Genomic DNA, 20,625 nt, shown 5'->3' on the forward strand with positions numbered 1-20,625 from the left:
CTTTAAACTGAAAGATCTGAGATTTAGCTTAGGTGACAGGAGGAAATTCTTCACACAGAGGGCGGCGAGGTGCCGGCACTGCTGCCCAGAGCTGTGGGTGCTCCATCCCTGGAGGTGCACAGCGCCACGGATGGGCAGTGGAGCTGCCTGGGGGAGCAGTCCTGCCTATGCCGTGAGCTTAAGCACAGGAGCCATCACTGAAACAAGAGACAAATGCTTGCCCGTAAACAAAACTCCTTTATTTGTAGGCCGATACCAGGCAGGCACACTGCTGGAGCTGAGCTCTCACTGTGGCCGAATACGGCAGAGGGATCGCACACCCCCCCACAAGCCCCGGGCTCCCCCCTGCAGTACAGCCATGCTACAAGGCAGAAGGTGCCCCCGAGCCACGCGCAGCCACTACTCTCCATCACTTGTGCAGCAACCGTCCCCTGGTCAGTGCAGTAGCAGCCGCCCTGCTGTGCCATAGTACCCAGAGGCATCCGAGGAGTAGCGCTGGGAGAGCAGCACCGCGTCCAGCTGCGCCTCGCCGAAGGAGAAGTTCTCAAAGAGCTGCATGAGAGGAGAAAAAGCCATTCAGGAACGACAACAGCAGCTCAGCCTCCTGCTGCTGCTGTTGCAGGGCCGCATGCTGCTTGCCAAGCCTGCTTCCCCATCCCAGCACAGCTATGGCATGCACTCTGAGGAGAGGGTGTTTGCTTCTGGCCCAGGCCGCAGGGCTTATGGTTAATAAGGCTTGGTCCGAACCGGGGTCAGCAGGCACCATCCCAGCACTGACCCCACTCTGCTCAACAATCCTTCCTTCATTTGGCAAGGGACTGGCAGCGGGCTCATGCATGTGAGCCATGCTGGGGCCAGAGGCACGCCTCAGCCCATTCATCCCATCCATGAAGCCAGCCAAAAGATGACATCAGGTTCTCACAGGGAAGCTCGGTGACACTGCTGGGAACGCAGTGCCTCTGAGAGCAATGCGCTGCTCCTGCTCCATTCCAGGAGGACACAGAAAACGCACTCATGAATTAAAAGCACTGCTCCGCAGAGCCATTTCCTCCATCATCGCCTCCCTGCACCTCATGGTCAAAACCAACAGCTGGCCTAGAAGAAGCACCCCACAGCTCTCCATTGCCCGCCACTTCCCCAGAGCCCTGCTGGAACAAGGTTGTCCCAGGGGGGTTTCTCCTAGAGGTGCAGAGGATGGGAAGAAGAATGACTGCCAACACACAAACTCCATTTGATGCAATTAAAGATGAATACAATTAAAGATTAATTATGTTTCCAAAAGGCTGGGTAGGTCTTAAATGCCTCATAAGATGTTGGGGAAGTGGATGGTCTTCTTTTCTTCTTATTTGGGAAGGTGCCCCTCGTGCAGCCAGCAAGGCAGCCCCGACTGGATGGGGGAGGCCATGGGAGAGCCCCAGAAGGCAGCAGCTGGGGCAAGGCTGCTCCATCTGCACGCTGCTAGAAGTGAAGCAAAGCCTTTGTACTGAAGCACTTGGTATTCCCACGGCCTTTTTTAAGCACTACTACCTCCTGCGAGTCTGAGTGCGTGTGTTTCCCATGGAGAACACTGCTAGGACTATTGATTTTTGGTAATGCAGCTGTACTTTCTGAGAGCAAATGCACTACAAGATTTAAAGGACAGCCACAGCCCTATTTTTTTCCTGCTCTCCTTTCAAGCCAGCTCCTACTGATGCTCCTCTGTGCTTGTAGGCAACTGGATACCATGAGCGAGTATCAGAGTCACGGCACCACACAGCCCAGAGCCACCACGGGCAATTGAGAAAGAGGCCCTGGAGCACCTCATCCAAGGGCTCTGCGCCTCTGCGACAAGCAAACATCCCACAGTCATCCTGGGGGCTTGGGAGAGGCTTCAGAGGGCTCAGCCTCCACATCTATTTATCCTGGGGAGAAGCCAAGCAAGAGCTGAGAAAGATATTTATATCTCCCACCACAGAAATGCTCTGCTTGTGGGGAGGCCAATGAAATGGAAGAGCACTTTGTGTTTTTCCTTTTCTTCTGGAAAAGGAGAGCCCTAGAGGTTGGTGCAGTTCTCCTTCCCAGAGGGCCACAGAGGGGAGGAGGTGTGGATTCGTAGGGAGCAGATGCAGGTCACTCGCAGGGCTGCCACAAGCCGTGGCATCTGGCTGGAGCAGGAAGCCAGGCTCAGCAGCAACAAGGCAATGCCCTAAATCCAAACACGCCAACGGATTTACATCCTCACTGCCTGAGGAATAAATAAGGGGGTGGATGGGGGATTTCTTAATACTATAAATGAAAACAAGCCCGATGGAGGAAAAGCTCAATTTGCAGAGCTGACCCCGCACACACCGTGCCACCTCCTAATGCCCCTTGAGGGAATAGTATCACTCAACTAAGTACCCTCTGCCTTCCCAAATCAAATTAGACCTCAACAAGGAGAGCACACTGCTAACATTTAACCTCGAGTCCTGCACCTCAGCGCGAAGGCACTGGAGATGTGCTGAGCCTGCACAGCAGGAAAATACTTGCACATCAAACAACAATGAATGACGGGCAAACACGCTCCTCCAAACATCAGTCCCCAACCACAGCAATCCAGCAGAGTCAGAGTGGCACATTAACAGGAGGGCTACTTCTGCACGTTTTCCCCCTTTGCCTCAGCTTGTGAAGCAGATACGACCAAAACACTGGGGAAATAAATGCAAAGGATTCCTGGAAGAAGTATGCATTTGGGCATTTGTCAAGCAGCTCTCCTGGAGCGCAGCGGCACCTTTGTGTGCAAACTCAGAAACAGCAGCAATAAATCATGGCACTGCCCCGCGCTGGGACGGCTGCGCCACGCTTCGGCTCCGCTGCCAGAGAGCAGAGCTGCCAATGCGAGCTCGTGCCTTCACGTCACCTGTCATGGGCTCAACAAGAGTGAGAAGCATTAACGGCAGCGGGAGGACAGAAGGAACGCAGGTGATGGGAGGAAGGCCAAGGTACTTAAAACTTCCTCCACGTAATCCCTGGCTTGTGCTCGCGCTGCCTGGCCTGGGTTCTGCGCTGCCGTCAGGGTTATTGATCGCTGTAAAGCTTTACGTTGTCTCCAGCAGTCAGCCAAAAATGACCCATCCGGAATTGATAACGAGCCCGTGCTGCCCTGCTGAGAGCTCACAAACACCGAGGGAGTGAAAATTCACCACAATGCCAATGCCTTACAATTAAAAACTCCCAGCAAAGAGCAGCATTAGCGCAGAAGAAGATGCAGAGGTGCACACACACACCTGCTCTGTGGGGAGAAGTTGGCTTTGCTGGAGCTCCAGGCTGGGAAGCAGTGCCCCAGGGCAGGGGCACAATGGCTCAGCAGTACAAAACTGCCCGCAGTGGATCAGCCCTGCAGGCGAGCGATGTGTGCACTGTTGTCTGCCTGAGGCCCGCTGGCAGGAAGAGTCATGTGCCCTGCTCTCCTTGGCTGGGTTAGAAATGTGAAAGACCAGGTGAAGTCATCCACTCCAGCAAACCCTCTGCCTGCTGGAGCCCCTCCTCTGTCACAGCTGCTTCCCGCTCACAGACACAACCCAGTGCTGGGAAACTGCTGGTAGATCAGGGACCTGCGGGGTCAGCATGTCTGGTTTCGTGCACTTCTGCTAAGAGCTCTGCCGGCCAACCTAACAGCCTCCATCTCCAGAAGCTGCTCCTCCCTCTTCATCCCAAGAAATGCAGCAAACCCTTCCAGCAGAGGCGCTCCAAGTCCCCCAGACAAACCTGAACCAAATCCTCTGCGGGCTCACAGAGGATGAAACCTAACTGGGCAAGCTGTCAAGATCTGGGAAGCTTGTTCAATTAATGGATTTTTTCCTCTTCTATTTTCACTTTCAAAACATGTTTTCTGCGACACTTTGGTGCCAAGAAAGAAACATCTGATTCCTGTGTTATTCACTGCAGACACCACTATGCCAATAACTATCTGCCAGGGGTTTAATTGCACTTGGAGGCTCACCAGCAGCAACACAAGACAAACACCAGAAGCAGGTAGGCAGCACCCATCCATAGCAGTGTCTCACCACAAAGCGCCCACCTCCTGCTGACACTGGTCAGGGCTCCCTTCCTGTGGCTCTTTACACTGTTTGGGCATCCAAAGCCTCTCTTCCCTTACAAGAAAGAAAGCATCCAGACTTCAGGAGGGAGGCAAGCCACTCACAGAAGACCTGGCAGCCTGTCTTGGGGGAGCGCAGCAGGCCTGTGCTGGAAGCAGAGCACTAACTCCCTTACCATTAGCATTCAGCCTGTCTCGTCCAGTCATTTATATTCTCTTGCTCTGCAGCAAAGCAACACAAGACCTGAAATTGCAGACAAGTGATCGGCACCCAGGGTTAGCGCGAGCCCTGTGCAAGACAAGAGTCAGTGGTGACAAAGGAGAAGCCCTCCTGCTTAAATCACCCATTCTGCCCCTTGGACAGCAGTCACACATAAACCAATTCTACCTGGAAAAGTACCACTCATGTCAGAGCGAGCGATGCACAGAATGCAGGGCGTTCTTGGCATGCATGACAGGCGATTTCTTACTTATATTTTTATTTTGCTGAGCCAGAGTAAATGCCACCTAAATGCCACAGAGCTTTTGGTACATAAGCAAATGCCATTTTATGGGTGTTTTGCATCTATCTTACATGGTGATCATAAAGCAACAAGCTCAGAAAGGGCCAAGGGAGGTCATGGCCTCACTGTCCTCTACATCCCTGAGGCAGGAGGAGCTCATTGCTGGGTTCTGTCTGCACAGGAAACAGGGAAGGAGGGTACATGCAGGCTTGCCTTCTTCCCAGTAGAGCTATGTGGAGCCACATCCAGTCTTTGTTCAGTAGAGACTGTCTGGTTCGTCCTGCATGAGCAGAACCCAGAGATGCTTCTGTCACACTGCAAAGCTTTTGCTTTAGCACAGGGTTTTGGGTCATTTCCCCTCCTTGCTGCAAATCCATGAAAATTCATGCATTTGAGGAAAGCAAGCCCTAGTTGCTATGGTGAAAGGCATTCTGCAAACTAAGAAACAAACACAAGTGGGACATTTGGAGGTTACTGCATCCTCGCACATCTTTCTGACAAGAATAAAACACCCCAGCAAATTAAAGGCTCTGCTAACTTCCAATGTGAGGGATTCACGGTACAACTGGTTTAAGGAATTAACGATCAATCCCTGCATCTCTCCAAAGCAGCCTCACCCCTGTGGCACCCAGCACTCCCCATTAAAAACAGCTGCTGCAGGTGCTGTAGGACCTGGGCTTTGGCTTTGCTGCAGCGATGCTAAGAGGCTTGCAAAACACCTGGGAACACCGGGACAAGGACCTGTCAATGTGACCTCCCAGATCTGTTCACAGTCACTGAGAGGAGGAGCCTGGACACAGAGCAAGCCCATTAAGTCAGGCAGACCAGGAGATTAGCCAGCAGAAGGGCCAGGGTGCCTCTGTGATGAGCTCCCCACTTTCAATGCACTCTTTCTTTTCCAGCACTAAACACAGCCCACATGTAGGAAGACGTTTTCACAGTGACCCAACTACATCTCCTTTTCCTCCCAGAATCATGCATACATTGGCTGCCCGTCTCTCCCTCGATAGCAGCACGATCAGAACTGAAGGCAGAGATCTCCCCTCTGCAGAGCACACACTTGCTCCAGTTCTCAGAGCTGTGCTGGGCACATACTCTCATCTCACCACGGAGGACCACCAGATCATTTTTTCTGCACACTAGGAAGACTTGATCACGCCTAATGTGGGTCTTCTGATTTAAAAACTACGATGGGAAAAAGTCCATCCAACTCCCCAAGGAAAGCTGCAGAGATGCAGTCTAGGTGCCAGAGGCTGCAGAACATAAGCAGCACTCGTCAGTCCACAGGAGAACTGGCAGCAGTGACTGTGCAGAGGCAGATGTTCTCTGCTTAACAGCTTGCTGGGCTTAGGGTATTTTCAGGGTACAGGGAGGACTTCAAGGCCAAGATTCTGCTTTCATGTGGTGCTGCATCAAACATCTTAAACTGAACTGCTGCAATACCACAGCTGCTGCACTACTCCTGTCCAGCAAGACAGAAGTAGCAACAGAGAACACCACCAGGTCTGCATGCAACCCACCAGCACTGGTCTGTCACTGAATAAAAACCCCAAGTGACAGAGGACACAGCCCCGTAATTTAATGCCCTTAAATTCTGGAGCCAGGTTGGGTCACGCCTTGTCTGTCCCAGCAGCACGTGCTTCTATACTGATGGACCCAGCTCCAGGCCTGGCACATCAGCTCAGTGCCTGCCAAAGCTTTGCTCCACAGCACCTGCAGAGCTGCTCTCTCAGTCTGTAATCTCGTAAGCCATTAAGGCAGGGTTCACTCCTTTCCTTGCTCAAAATGTGCTTACCTTTTGTCCACACACAGCACAGGCCACCCTTTTATATCCCAAACCTCAAGATACAATCCTTCAGTTCTAACACTGTGTGAGTTCAGATGGCTCTCTTCCTACCGCAAGCCTTTTTGAAGGATCCTGGAACATTGTGGCTGTATCTTCACGTTCCTTTGCATTCCTATTTATTCACCACAGCCTTAGCATTTTCACAGGGGAAAATAAATAAATGACCAAGTAAATAATAAATAAAAGCCTGAAGGCAGCCAAGCCCTGGCTCCGGAGATGCACGCAGCTGCCCCGGCTGCCTCAGTGCCAGCACTGCGCCAGCTGCGACGCCGGGCACACAGCCACCCTGCAGGGCAGGGGGGGAGGAGGAGGAGGCAGCACAAAGGGGCTGCCAAGCTGGCATCTCCCCGCTGTGCCCAGCCTGACCTTACTCACATGGGAGATGCTGGAGCAGGATTGCGGTCTGTGACTTGGACGTGTGAGGAGCTGGCACACCAACCTCCCTGGAAGCAATACGTACTGCTCTGTATGAAATGCTTCATAAAGCAGCCCTGTTCCTTGGGACTCAGCTAGACAAGAACAAAGCCAAAGCGTCTCGCACCTTCATGGGAGGCACAAATCACTCACACGCTTCCACTGGGCTTTCTGCACCAAGCAAATCAAGGAACCTTTTGCACAAATATTCTTCAAGACAGAGGGAATTTAAACTCCTCAATGTAACTCATCCTACAGGATCTATTTTCTGAGCAGTGTGGGAAGGCACCGGCCTGCACAATGATTTATTAGCACAAACAGGAGTGTGTGTTTAACTCTGTGGAATGGGGAGAACAAAGGATTATTCAATAAAATTCTGATGAGTTCTGCCAAAAGCAAAATACCAGCTGGAGCCCGGGGTAGCGCAGGCAGCCTATCGGCAAACACTGCTGCCATCTGCACGCAGGCATCAGCTGCAGCCCTGGGGAGTGGCAGAACTGGGCCATCCTCACCTCGCTGTGCACCATTACCTGCAGGTCCCGCCCTCTGCTAAGCCAAGCCCGTGCCTGGCAGTGCCACAGCCACAGCCGGGCAAGGAGGCGGCCCAGCATGACGACTTGACACCGCGCTCACCGATGCCCTTCGTTTAGACCCTGCTGCAGGAGCTAACAGCCGCTTCGCGAGAGGGCAACCTCGCTGAGCAGCAGATAAATAATGTATATAAAAGAGGACGTGGTGCAGTTCTGCAAGGTCATGCAGGAGCACACTGGTGGCCGGCTGGGGCCGGGCTCCTCGGGTAAGAAGCCTGCAGCTATTTATGACTCATGTAATTAATTAATGCCAACGGGTGCTATGCTGCAGGCACGTGGGAGACCAAAGGGAAATACAAAGCGAGTAGGTTAGGAAATGTAGTGGAGGTGGGGGAGAAGGATGACATTTCTTGCAGGAAGGCACGCTTTGAAGTGATCATCAACAGTCCAAACAGCCAGCAGCTCTTTGGGCTACATCCGTACAGAATCAATTAGGGGTTTTAAAAGTGCCTCAGCTCTGATTTCAGAGAGCAGCCAAATAAAAATGGCATTTGAGACAGGGCCGGGGCATTTCTAAGCATCGTGCACCACGAGACCCACGGCCCCACAGTGCAACCCACGAGTGTTGCAAAAATCAAGTGAGCAGCGTAATGCCTTTCAAACTATGCATGTTTTTGGATGAGGAACATTAACGAAGAAGGGCAGCTGAATTTTACATCTCTCTGAAGTCTAAGGACATGATCAGCAAATGCAAAAAGGACTGATGGGCAAAGCAAAAAGCAGACGCTCCCTGGAAACGGAGTCCCTCCAGGCACTTGGGGCTGCTACCTGCCTTCTCCAGAGCCAGCTCAGGTGCTGGGGAGCTGAAAAAGGGGCCACATCCATCAGTGGCCCGTTCCGCCACGCAGCCCTGAGGTCTCACAGCAAGCGCTCCACACGTGGCAGTGCTGAGTCATGACACCGTGCTCGCACAGCCGGCGAGAGCTTAACCTAATTTTGTCCCTTTGTTTGTCCTCTGCGCAGAGGAGATCAATCAGCTCTGCTCTCTGTCTTCACATCCCATGCAGCCAGTACCTAATGCATTGCACAGCAGAACTGCAAACACAAAACACACCTCTTCTGTCCCCTGATGCCCACAGTCCTTTCGAGCTGTCCATTTCGCATCTGATCTGCATCCTTGCTCACGTCTCTCCGCTGCCAATTTGTGACCAGAACATCTATCATTTCACGATGTGAATGCACGTATTCATGCGCTCTCCTGCCTCCCTCTTATCATAACAAATCAGCTCACACAATGAGGATTTAAATTGGCTTATAACCCAGCGCTGATCCCCTTCTCCAGGCTTGTCTTTTCTCCCTGGACACTCACGGTGTGTGAGCACCGCACATCAGCCCAGCGTTGCCACCTCTGCAGCCTGGGGAATCTCGCTTCCTGCCCTCCCATCAACACTAAATCTGACTCTGACCCCCACTAACCACTGGTTTTCTGGAGCAGAACCATGCAAACTAATAGCAGAGATTTAACAAACAAAAAGAGCATGTGAAATGGCAGTTTTAGCGGCATAAAAACAAGCATGAGGGAGTGAAACAAGAGCAACAAAGTCTGCCTTTCTGGTGGGCTGCAAACCAACAGGAGTCTAAGTCTCTAGGGTAAGATATGAGCAAAGTGAACGACAACACCAACACCCACTTAGCATTCATGTGACGTATTCCTGATCTGAGCTCACCAGCTTTGAGAACGCTTCTGTTAAATACTGTACTGCTCCCAACTAGGAGTGATCTAGATTGTTTATTTCATAAACAGATGCCCCCTGCTCTGGGAAATCCCATAAGCCAAAGCCAAAGACAGTTTTGAAGAGGTGCTTCAACCTCTTCTGGATATCTAATATCAGCAGCTGGCTCCATTTCTCTAATTGTTTCATACTGACCTTGAGGATGTTTCGCCCATTAAACGACTCCCTCTCCTTGAAGGATGATTTACCAGTCACTGTGTTGCTTCGCTCTTCAGCTGGAAAGAGAAAAGCCACCACCAGAACGAGCTTCAGATAGGAGAACGGTGTTCACCCCCCAATCCTCCCCTCCCCAAAGTCAGCTGCCAGCTGATAAACCATCCTCACACAGCTCTTCATGCAAAAACACTGCCACTTTGATCTTAAAGATATCCGTGCTGACTGTGCAGGGATCAGTGCTTCCACCAGGATTACCTGCAACACCTGGCGGAAAGACCCTGCACACAGCTGGTGTTGAGGTGATTCTGGAGGGCACCTGCTGTGGGGAGCATCCCTGCATACCATCTACGTGTGTGTATGTGAGGCAAGGAAGCAGCCACCCACAGAGACGTGGAGAACAGCGATCCAGGCCTTCAGTGAGTGCCAAATGTCTCCATCTCAGATCTATCTCCCCAGAGGATGTCTGAAGTTTTATATAATCCCTAAGTACATAATCTGCTCTTTCTAAGGGACCTTTGCCACACTCACTGAATACATTCAATATTTCTTCCACATCTCCAGCATTGACTACGAGTTCCCACTCACAACCAACAATGCCAATCAGATCCCGTATCGAACATAAAGTGATTTCTATGGCTGCCTGGGTAAAGCTCTCCTCATTGTCTCTGAATGCCTCACATGCCTGATAGAGCAGTTCAGCACACAGACTGGATGCTACTGCCAGCAGGCCCCCCCTCCAAAGGGCACGATTCCTGTGAGTGCTGCTGGCCAAGAGTGGGTCTGAAATTGTGAGAAGAACCTTAGAAAGGACCCAGAAAGTACTCAAAGCACGTCTGCCTCCTCCAGCTCTGCTGGCTGACTTTTTCAGTTTTTCTTGGGTTTTATTTAGCAACATCCCCCATACAATCTTCAAGGCACTTTTAAGATTAAAATAAGCACAAAAATAATTTTAAAAAAAAAGCAACCCAACACAAAAAGTGTGAAAGTCAACAGTTACTGACCAAAATACCTCCTGTTCAGTGGTATTGTGTTACATGGACATGAGGAAATGGATTCTGACTGAAAGAGGGGAGATTTAGACCGGATATAAATAAAAAGTGTTTTACAATAAGGGTGGTGAGGCACTGGCACAGGCTGCCCAGAGAGGCTGCATCCCTACAGACACCCAAGATCAGGCTGGAACAGGGCTCAGAGCTCTTGATGGAGCTGTGGGTGGTCCTGTTCACTGCAGAGCAGTTGGGCCAGACGGTCTTTCAGGGACCCTTCCAACTCTAGTGATTCAATGCATTTACCAGTAAATAACAAGAATACTCACCACCGCTTGGGTCTTCCCTGAATAGCGTGTTCATGACAGTAGCGTGCAGTTTCACCCTATCCCATTCCCTAAGCATCAAACCTGAGGCCACGAACCTCTCCACCAGCTGATCAGCTATCATCTGCAGCCTGGGAAGGCAAAAGGAGAAAGAACGGAGCAAAGTAAGCCCACAAGAAATTGCTGCACTGTCAGCGCTTCGCTCTTCTGCCAGGAAGGACAGCATGTGTGAAATGAGTTCTCCGCATTCACTCAGGAAAAGAGAGCAGGGGAAGCAAACAGAGCCATCAGAATTCAGTTATCCTGCAAAAAGTTCTGGCTTGTTTTACAAGGCTTCCTCTGTCCTTCCTCCACTCACACGGCTTCTGCTGCACACAATCCACAAAGCGGGGCAGATTTAGCATAGCAAAGAGTTTGCTGCCAACGCCCAAACCTGCGTTCCCTGGGGCATTCAGGCACTTGGGCCCCACAGGACCCACTCAGCACAGGGCCCACAGCAGCCACAGGGCCCACAGCAGCAGGCTGGAGCTGAGAAAGGCTTGGCTGGCCCCAGGGCTTGGGGTGGCCACGCTCCAGCTGCCAGCTCCTACACCACCTGCTTGCACCTCGCCCCCAGTGGGCTGCCGGCAGCCACGTGGCAATTCCTAGACTCTCCAACTTCCGACTGTCATGGTTTTCTGCTATTTTCTGGCTTTACATCAGTGATTTTTAAAATTAGCAATGACAAAGATTAAATGAATATCATTACGGACAATACTAAAACAAATTAAAAGAGAATAGCTCGAGTGAAAATGGGGCTTTATTGCATTATAAAGTTAATCAAGGAAATAAAACAAATTAGAATGAATTATAATGGAAATTATTTGCCGTGCGGGAGGCATCAGAGCATGATCTCTCTCTCATTCTGAGCCATTCTATGTGCAGAAGGGCTTGCCATCCCCTAATGCTGTCTGCAGTTATGCAAGCTAAGTCGGGTAAATCAAATCTCCTGCTTTATGGCTTAAGCTGATCAAGATCATCCAAAGATCAGGAAGGAACTCCACCTCCAGCCACTCCAGGAGCCACACACAGCCAGCAGAACGTCTCACAGGAGGCAGGAAGGCACACACCTCTTACATGGGCTGCAGCAGTCTGAGCCAGCACAGCACAGCACAGCGCAGCATGGCACAGCACACGGCTGCTGTGACCCTCCAGCATTGGCCTTACAGCTGAAAAACTGCTCCCAGCCTGCTTTGCTCATGTCTCTGAGCAAAAAGCAGCAGGTTTAAGCAGGCAAGAGAGACAAGTGCCAATTCATTCTGCTGGGGGAGATGCATCAATTCACAGGTGAGGGCAGGACCCACCTGGATGAGGAAAAAACATTACAATCACACAGCCCTCTCTGAGCCTATTTCCAAGCAAAAGCAGCAGCGTTGCAAAACAGAAGCTTGGCAGCCTCCAGTTGACGTGCAAAGCACAAGGTTTGGGTTAGGCCAAAGCCTCAGCTAGGGACTTTCGTGAAGGACAGAGGGAGGCACTATCTCAGCAGCAAGCCCCTTTCTCAGGAAACATCTCTGTTTGCAATGGCAGGCAGATTGGAAGGTCTCATTTCTCTCCCCAGCCCAAGCAGCTCTGCCAGCCCATCCACATATTGTTCCAGCACAATGGTTAAAAGGCTCCTCAGCAGAACAGGCAGCACTGGCACCCGAGGCAAGCTGCAGGATCAGTCCCCAGCCATCCAAGCAGTGCCCAGCCATGGGCAGACACTCCTGCACCATATTACGCTCCCACCTGTCTGGTCACAGACACGCACAGAAGCGCAAGCAGACTTGTGAGCACCACACGTAAGGGGTGATCTGGAGACTCAGAAGAAAAGGGGTCTACAGCTCAGTGAGCTGATACATAATGACTTCTACAGCACTGAATGAAGGGCACTTCGGTCATCCAGCATTTACCTCATATTTCTGAGTGCTCCCTCATTTCCTCCCCCTGGCTGATACAGATTGCCCTGGTTCTCCACCCTCCCCCTCTGCTTTATCTCACTTCTGTCAGGGTAGGACAGACTTCAAAGTGGAAGACTAGAAAATGGGAAAAGAAGATTTGGGTTCTTACCCAATCTCAGCAATTGTTACACTTCCATTTCCCCCAACCATTTTCTTATCTCACATCCGATCTCTTACTTCAACAGAGCAAACAAAGTGTGTTTTTCCCTGGGGCATTTAGCATGGGGCCCTCGGGGAAAGAAGATGCTAGAACACATCCCCCCCTCCTTGAACAGGTTCCTGCTGGCACCTTCCTCCTCCAGCTGTGCTGTTCACCCCCTGCAAGCTCCTGCTGTCCTCCAGCAAGGGGATCAGACAGCAAGGGCAGCACCGCTGGAAAAAGATCAAGCTAAAGAAGAGAAAGCCAACACTCAAGAAGAGAAGGCTAAAGTTCTCCTGGCTGCTCCTCTGCCTCCTTCCCAACCACCTCACATGAGCAGTTCAGAAAGATGGTGGCTCTTGCATCTCCCCAGTCTTTGAGAAAGCACTTAGAGATTACGCTGCTGTTGGTGAGGCACTTGTCAAAAATGAGATGGAGGAAAGCTGTCCAGCCACCACTGCATCCTGGACAGCACTGTGGCAGAGCCTTCAGCTGAAGCCACATCAGAGCATTGAACAGCACAAACGCACCAACCTGGCTTTGACACTTCACACCAGAGGTCAGAAGACAGGTGTTTCACACCCAGCGTGCGTTTCAGGCTACTCAGGGACACAAAAAACAACTGTGACCAAGCTGCATTTTTGTAAGGACTTTTTTGTGTAACTGGCTTTTAAGAATAATGAAATGCTGCAGAATAAAATCCAGATTCACCTGGTCCATCCATTGGAAACCAGGCAGCAGAGGCCAAGTTGTCCTTGTTTTAAGTTACCTGGGGAGCACCTCCTTGCCTATCTCATCACTGCCTGAGCCACAGCACCATTACTCACTCCAACAGACTGTTACAGAAACAAATGACATCCTTCACCACAGCACCACGGACTGATTCAAAGACCAAACACATCACTGCCTTAACTGGTTTAGGAAGCAAGAATGACTTAATCTTCCCAACTGCCAGCCCATGGACCGCGAGCAGCACCCGCAGACTTTGGACAGCAGAGGTTTCTCCTGCTGCTGCTCAGCGCTGCCTGCATTCTGGGGGCTGAAGGAGAAGGAACTCACTTGTCTGAGCCATCCTTCATGTGAACTTTGGCATAAAGGACATCCATCATGGCAGGGTCGTCGTTCATGTACTCCACCCCAGTCACCTCCACGCTCAGAGGCTTGCCTCCCGTAATTTGGCTAAAATGGAAGAAAAAGCAAAACGTCACACTGCTTTAGAAATGCAGCATGTAGCATTCCTCCTGACTAATTTCTAAAGCTCGAAAAGCTACAGTTGCTATTGTCTCATCATCTCAAAAAATACCACAAAAACATTTAAATTTGAATTCATACATTCACTGTTTCAGACATACACTAAGTCAACTTGTCAGTACTCACAGGCCATCTCAAAGCAGAAATCTCTATTTACTTTTTACAAAAGCTATCAGCAGTCAAATGGTGTAGCTCCTCATTCCAGAGAAGCTGCTGCCTTCCCCACAAAGAGAGCGACTGTGACACAAAGCCTCCAGTTCATTGATTTTCACTGGCAAAAGCACTTGATGCAGAAGGCAGTTTTAAGTACATTTCAACATCCACTTACAAATGCTGGGAGTACATAGAACTGCTTTAAAAACCGTCACCAGCTACTCTGGCAGGAATGCGAAACCTAAAACGCGTGAGGATGTAATATGCACTCCCACACCCAGCAGCACACCGTGAAGCCTATCTGCTCCCAAACACACCACCTCCTTGCTCTCCAGGAGCACATCACAGGAGGCGTGTGCTGCAGCAAGAGCTCCCAGGAGCAAGTGCCTCCACCTCTATCAGCGCCGAGGTCTTGTGGGCAGTGCAGGGCAGGCAGAAGTAATGACCACAAGTTAAGTGGGAGTGTGACTTTGCTCTAACCTTGCTTGCTTTTGTGCAGCCTGCCTAAGAGGTTCCCAGTAAGACTTACCAGGTGGAACAGGAGAGTGCAATTCCCTCTCCCAGTATGATTACTGGGAGGAAAACAGCACAAGTAAGACTACAAACACTTGAGGCCACATACCCAAAAATTGTAAAAAGAGGGCACACTGACTTCCAGACAGTATTGCTTGCATTTAGTAAAAATAAATGAATGCTAATGAAGGTTCATATGGGTGGAAGGGAGCCTAAATTGATTTTAAAGGCCTATTTATTTGGCTATGGCAGGGGAAATACCTGTCAACACAGTCAAGTGTTGACTCCTCCTCCAAAGGCAGTGGAGAGTCAAGATTTTCTCCGTCTCAGCTCAATCCACTCCTGAGGAGGGTGGCACTCTTCAACTGCTGTGGGCAGCTCCTTCACCTGAAAATACTTCTGCATTTCCGGTCAGCAGCTGAAAAAAGGGAGCCTTCCTTTTAGAGGAGGTAAGAATTTTGGCCATGCACTGATTCCCACAGGTGTCAGCTAGCACAGTGTGGCTAATTCTTCACGCACCAAAGTTGAAAATAAAGAAATACAAATAAGGAATCCATGCCCTCCGTGCAAAAGTATTGCAAAAATAAATAAATAAATACGGACAGCAGCCCCTCAGGCCATCTCCAATTTCTAAGCCGTACAGAGATAAGCTAATTACAGTGTCATTCAACCACATTTACAGTTCGAGCCATAATATCTGCAGTTCCGTGTTAACAGGCGGTGAGAAAGCCCAGTTCCTGAACCAGTGCTGAATGGTTCAGAGTGATGACTCACATGGCTCACACTGCCTTCCCTACACGCTCCCTGCACCCAGAAATGCATGTCAAGGACACCTCAGCATTTGCTCTGAGGCAGGAAGGAAGGAGCGGTGTGCTGGAGCCCGCTGTAGGCAACATGGGAAGGTGCTGGAGCTCATCCCTCCCCCTGCAGCAGGCAGGGGACAGCAAGGAATTGCTCCCACAGAAACAATGGGACTGATGCAAGAAATGTCTGGAGCAGGTCTGCAGGGACTGAGCTGAGAGTACTGCTGTGCCCTCTGGTTGTGATTTCTTGGCGATTTCTGCTGCTCCTACTCAAAACATTCAGCCTCCTAAATTTCTGGAATTTAGATACACTGTCAGGCTGCTCTCCTCATCATTTCTCATCAAAGACAGCTTGCTTCTTTTCCCCTACACGTGCCCTTGGTGCTGACATCCCTTTGCAACACTTACTCTACAAAGTCTTCTTTGCACTGCTGCAGGAGGTCACACGCTCTCTGGATCTCCTGTTCGTTCAGCAGCACCAGCGTCCCCAGCGTCAGGTGGAGCTTTGCAGGGTTCTGGAACAGGCTGCTGCTGACCCCGTGATCCTACAAATCAATCAAACACAGCATCTCATCTCAAGCATGTACACACAACACCTCTCAGAGGGATCCACATAGCAGGGAACAAGCAGCAAGCCACCAGCATCAAACCTCTCATCTCTGCATCGCTAGGCAAGTTGCTAGAGTCTTAAAGTCGAAACAAGAGGGAATTGCACAGACTTTGGCAGCGAGGCAGAGCCCAGCACCACACGCCTGCACACCACCTGCTTTTGCAGTGAGGTCCAAAGGCAGATCAGGGCTCTTTAGGGCAGGCTCCAGGTCTCCACGGCCATCAGAGCAGTGACTGCCACCAGCCATGGACATGGCACAAGTCAGTGCAAAATTAGAACTTGAGCGAAGTGTGTTCTCTGTGCCATAAAGCTGGAGCCAGCTGCAGTGGCAAGCTCTAAATCCTGTCTAAACACTGGCTGCACCTCACAACACAAGCACAGCCCATACCAGCTCTGGTAATTACATTTTTCTCATTCCCAGGTGCCCTATAGTTTGCTGAGATGAATTAAGTTTAAATTCCCTTTAAAAGAAAAGCTACGTGTTGTTGCTGATGAAGAACTGTTCCCAGGTGGAGCAGTGCTCAGCTTTAAGGAACATGCTTTTCTGTTCTTGAATATTCATAAAAATACTTTGAGGATGGCTAACACACCCATATTAAAACAATTATTTCCACTTGGTGGCCACTTCCCATCAGCACACTGATGAACCTCCGCTTTAAGCTCCAAAAGAATCCAGCACTGCTGAAGCATTTATATGTCCGAAAATAAAAGCCCAATGACTGCGAATGACAGCCTTGAAGTCTCTAACCAAGCTTCAGAGTTTGAAATAAAACCTCTCTGACATTTAAACACTGCATCCCTCAGCTGGTGTAATGCCTCACATCTCATCAAGGCATTGTTCATGCTGTGGCAGCACCCATATCCTTGCTGACAGCAGCACTTACAGGCTGGGCTAGATGAGCAAAACTCAGCGTCCCCAGCTGACAGAGCACGTACCTGCCTTCGCCTTGCTAATTGCTTTATTGCTGGCTGAGACCCCAAATCCTGCTAGTGGCAAAGGATGCTGCAAGCCTCAGCACCATGCAGCAACCTGCAACGAGCACAGATGAATTACATTAGGCATGCCCTGAGCATAGGACAGGAAAGGTGGGTGCCTCCATCTCGCTCCTTCCCAGAGGGAAGGCAGCTAAAGCCTTTTTGCTCCCTTTCACTCACACTGCTGTTAATGTGGAGGACCAGACACAATTCCTCTCCATCGGTCTTTCTCTTTTAATGGTACCCATAGCCGGGGGATATTTGGCCCAATACAAAACAACAGCTTGGTAATAGCAATCAGGAGAAAGTTTGAGTCCATCTTGCCAGAGACAAGCATCTGACATCACTCACACAGTGCACACAAGTGATGAAGACTGCACAGTAAAGCAGTTCACAGGACAGAAAGCAAAACCCCAACCCTTGTTTTCTGGGACAGGGACTGACCTGCCCCAAAAGCAGCCTTTTCCCAGCGCCTGAGTGGGGGCTGACAGCTGACAAAGTGCTGGCATGGCACCTCTGCACACTGCGCTGCTGGGACAGCCAGCAGGGAAGAGCAGGACAGAGAGAAGAGGTCAAGACCCAGACAAGTCTCCTGGTTTACCCCTGGTGTTTCATACAGCTCCTGAAATTCCCACATACAGCACTTACAGCTCCTTCACAGGCCGGAAGATCCCACCTCCCCCATGTGTGAGCGGGATGCTGTGTCTGAAGTAGCTCTCTCTGGAGCAAGCAACATTTCTGCAGATGTCTTAGCAGCCCTTCTGACTTGGGCTCAGTTCAGTGAAATGCAAAAGTGCTTGAACCCACTTATTCAAGTCCCGTTTCTGCTATGCTTAACTGCTGTGTCCAGTGGGACATATGGCCAGTTGGACAGGATGATCTTAGAGGTCTCTTCCAATCTCGGTGATTCGGTGATTCCAAGACACGGACCTGAGTGCCTTGTGGTGACAAACTCCTCCAGCACCAGTTTCCTCCCCTGGATCGTGACAGGTGAGCGTTCCTTGCATCACATGCACAACAAGGAGCAGAATGGAAAGCACAGCACCAGAGTGGTGAGGACAAGCAGGAGAATCCCCTGTATTCCACAGGGGAACGTGAAAGCCGCGTGTTTGTAGGGATTTGCTAGAAGATACAAACACATAAAACAGACCCTAGTGCTTCTCTCAAAAATTCACCACTCAAACCACCTAAGGATGCACTGAGAGGCAGGAAGAACATTCCCTGTATGGATCATCTGTGTGTGACTGCCCATTTGAGCTTGTGCCGCTCTCTCAGACACTGACTTGTCGTGGGCACAAAAAACAACACATTTCCATGCACGTACCTTTAACAATTTTTTTTTTTTTTTTTTTTTTAATTAGATCTCCCTCTTAGACCCTGTACCTTTGCTCTCCTCCTTTAGATGGAACAAGGAAAGACTTTTATTAGGAGCCTTCACCTCTTTGCAAAGTCTGAGCACATTGTTCCTATAAATCTAAGACACTTTAGCAGGGAAACCAAAGACCAAAGCAGAGCCTTCTGCGTGACAAGGCAAAGGATCACACTGCTTAGCTCTTCCTCCCTGGCTGCATCCTTTCTGCTGTCTTAAGAGCTTCCAATATTTGCAGACAGCTTTCTGTTTTTTCCCTAATAGCAGGATAGTGCATGCCAGCTACATGCCCTCTCCCACCCCAACCCACAAACAAAGGAGCGAGCCAGAAAAACAGCATTTCCTGAACTGACTGAAGAACTGCAGGCTGAAAAACCCCTCCCATTTTCTGTCCCTTCCACTGTGAGATGTAATACCTCATTAACAACGTTAGATATTTACAGGTTGGCATTATTACAGCAATCATATTTCTCTTCCATGCTACATCTGCAGCCTGTTAACAATGCAAATGCTGTGTTTGCACAGCTCCAAAAACCCAACCATGATTTTTCATGGCAATTTCACTGCTGAACCTAAACCTTTTCCTTTACCCACCTGCAACAAATGCTTCAGTCCTCCTCACTCCAACACCAGCATGGCTGCGCTAGGAGACTCCCAAGGTCACCCAGACAGCCTGAGCTCCCACTGCACCACGCCACTAAGGACCCAAGCCAGGTGAGCCACCTCCTTATCTCTGTACTAAATCAGCCTCAAAACAGCTCTGCTTCGCTGGCTGGCTGCCCTAATGCCACATATGAATGACACCCAAAGCACCCTGTATCGTGACACAACGTTTGTCTAACAGAAAGTTTCGAGGACAAAAAAACAGAGTCAGAAAGCATAACACCACCAACATACCCTATGCTGTAAAATATAAATGAATGGTTGTCATGGCAACTGCTTCAGAGAGAAAAGTCCCTCACAAATGCTCAATGGCCAGAAGAAACCCTCACACGCACACCCCCAATTTCCCCCTTCCTTGCCACTATTAGTGAGGTTCATGCAAAGACTAGAGTCTACCTAATGCTGCAGTGCTTTGCACCAGCAAACTGCAACAGGAAGTGAAGCTCAACACTCGTATCCCTGAAATCTATTCAGATGTCTCTAAGCATCCTGAGAAATCCCGTTGCTTTGGACAAATCTATAAGCTCTCTTATTGCTCTGTGAGGCACAGTTTTGAATTACTGTTTTTCATTACTGATGTGCTTTCCAGCAGACCCCGCTGTGAGATAAAGTGGTATTAGAGTGGCATTACTGGCTGCAGAGTGATTGAGAGACATACAGGGCTGCAATACACTCCTGAACTAAGAGGCAGCAATGTATCTAGAAGCCTTTTTGCTAATACCAGGAGAAGGAAGGATAGAAAAAATAAAGCTCTGTGTATTCCTTGGCTATCCATATGCAAACCTCCAAATACCTGCCTCTGACTGACTTATATATTACAAGCTAAAAATGAAAGTTCTCAAGCCTCCTGAGAGACACGGGCCACTGAACAGAGTCAATACAACCCTGTACCCCCAGATCAGGGGCACCCTGCACCCACACTGCATGGAGAGCCCTGCTGCAGGGCAGCCCCGGCTGCCACTGCCTGGGGAGATTCCCAACAGTGCCCAGATGACTCAACAGCAGCAAAATGCAGAGAGGATGTCTTGAGTGCTGCTGCTGGAATGAGGAGGAGTCACATCTAAGTGCTGGTTCTGAGCACAGTTCCAGCCAGTGGCTCCAGCCTGCAGGTTCCCTAACCACCGAGCAGGGCTTTGCTGATGCCGTGCTGTCCAGACACAGCATGAAGATGCTGCAGAAGAAACAGAAGGTTAGAGAAGACAAAGGTTAGCTTGGTCTCAAGCAGTGGTCTCAGCACTTCTCTGACCAAACTTGAGCTTCTGCCGCCATGGAGGACAAGCAGGCACAGGAAGTTTTGCAGATGTTCCCAGACAGCTCCTTAGGAATGTGACTGACAATGCTGGGGAAAGCACCAGGATAAATCTATGAAAACGTTTCCAAGTGGATGGCAGGCAGTGATATGATGCAAACTGACAGCTAAGAGCGAGCAGGAGACAAATCATACAACAGGGGCAGATTAGGAGGCATGTGGAGAACAAAGCAGACCACCAGCAGAGGCTGGGCTGATGGTGGGCTGCAGAGATGCAACCAAGGCAGCAGGCAAGAAAAATGCAAGG

At 50.2% G+C, this 20,625-nt stretch overlaps 1 protein-coding gene across 5 annotated transcripts in view; it reads right to left on the reverse strand.

Moving 5' to 3' along the window:
- Positions 1-20,625, reverse strand: part of ASCC1 (activating signal cointegrator 1 complex subunit 1) — a 27,893-nt gene continuing 7,268 nt past the window's right edge. For 2 of the 5 annotated variants that reach the window (XM_048945671.1, XM_048945672.1), the window contains exons 5-9: positions 15,861-15,997; positions 13,792-13,911; positions 10,615-10,742; positions 9,279-9,358; positions 1-552 (exon numbers count right to left, since the gene is read on the reverse strand). In XM_048945671.1, the coding sequence (XP_048801628.1) occupies positions 436-552; positions 9,279-9,358; positions 10,615-10,742; positions 13,792-13,911; positions 15,861-15,997 (582 nt within the window). In that variant the 3' untranslated portion in view covers positions 1-435. The remainder of the gene's footprint in view (positions 553-9,278; positions 9,359-10,614; positions 10,743-13,791; positions 13,912-15,860; positions 15,998-20,625) is intronic. The other 3 variants (XM_048945673.1, XM_048945670.1, XM_048945669.1) reach the window with 2 other exon arrangements.

This window comes from Lagopus muta, chromosome 5 (genome assembly GCF_023343835.1).
Source record: "Lagopus muta isolate bLagMut1 chromosome 5, bLagMut1 primary, whole genome shotgun sequence".
NCBI classification, from domain to species: Eukaryota; Metazoa; Chordata; class Aves; order Galliformes; family Phasianidae; genus Lagopus; species Lagopus muta.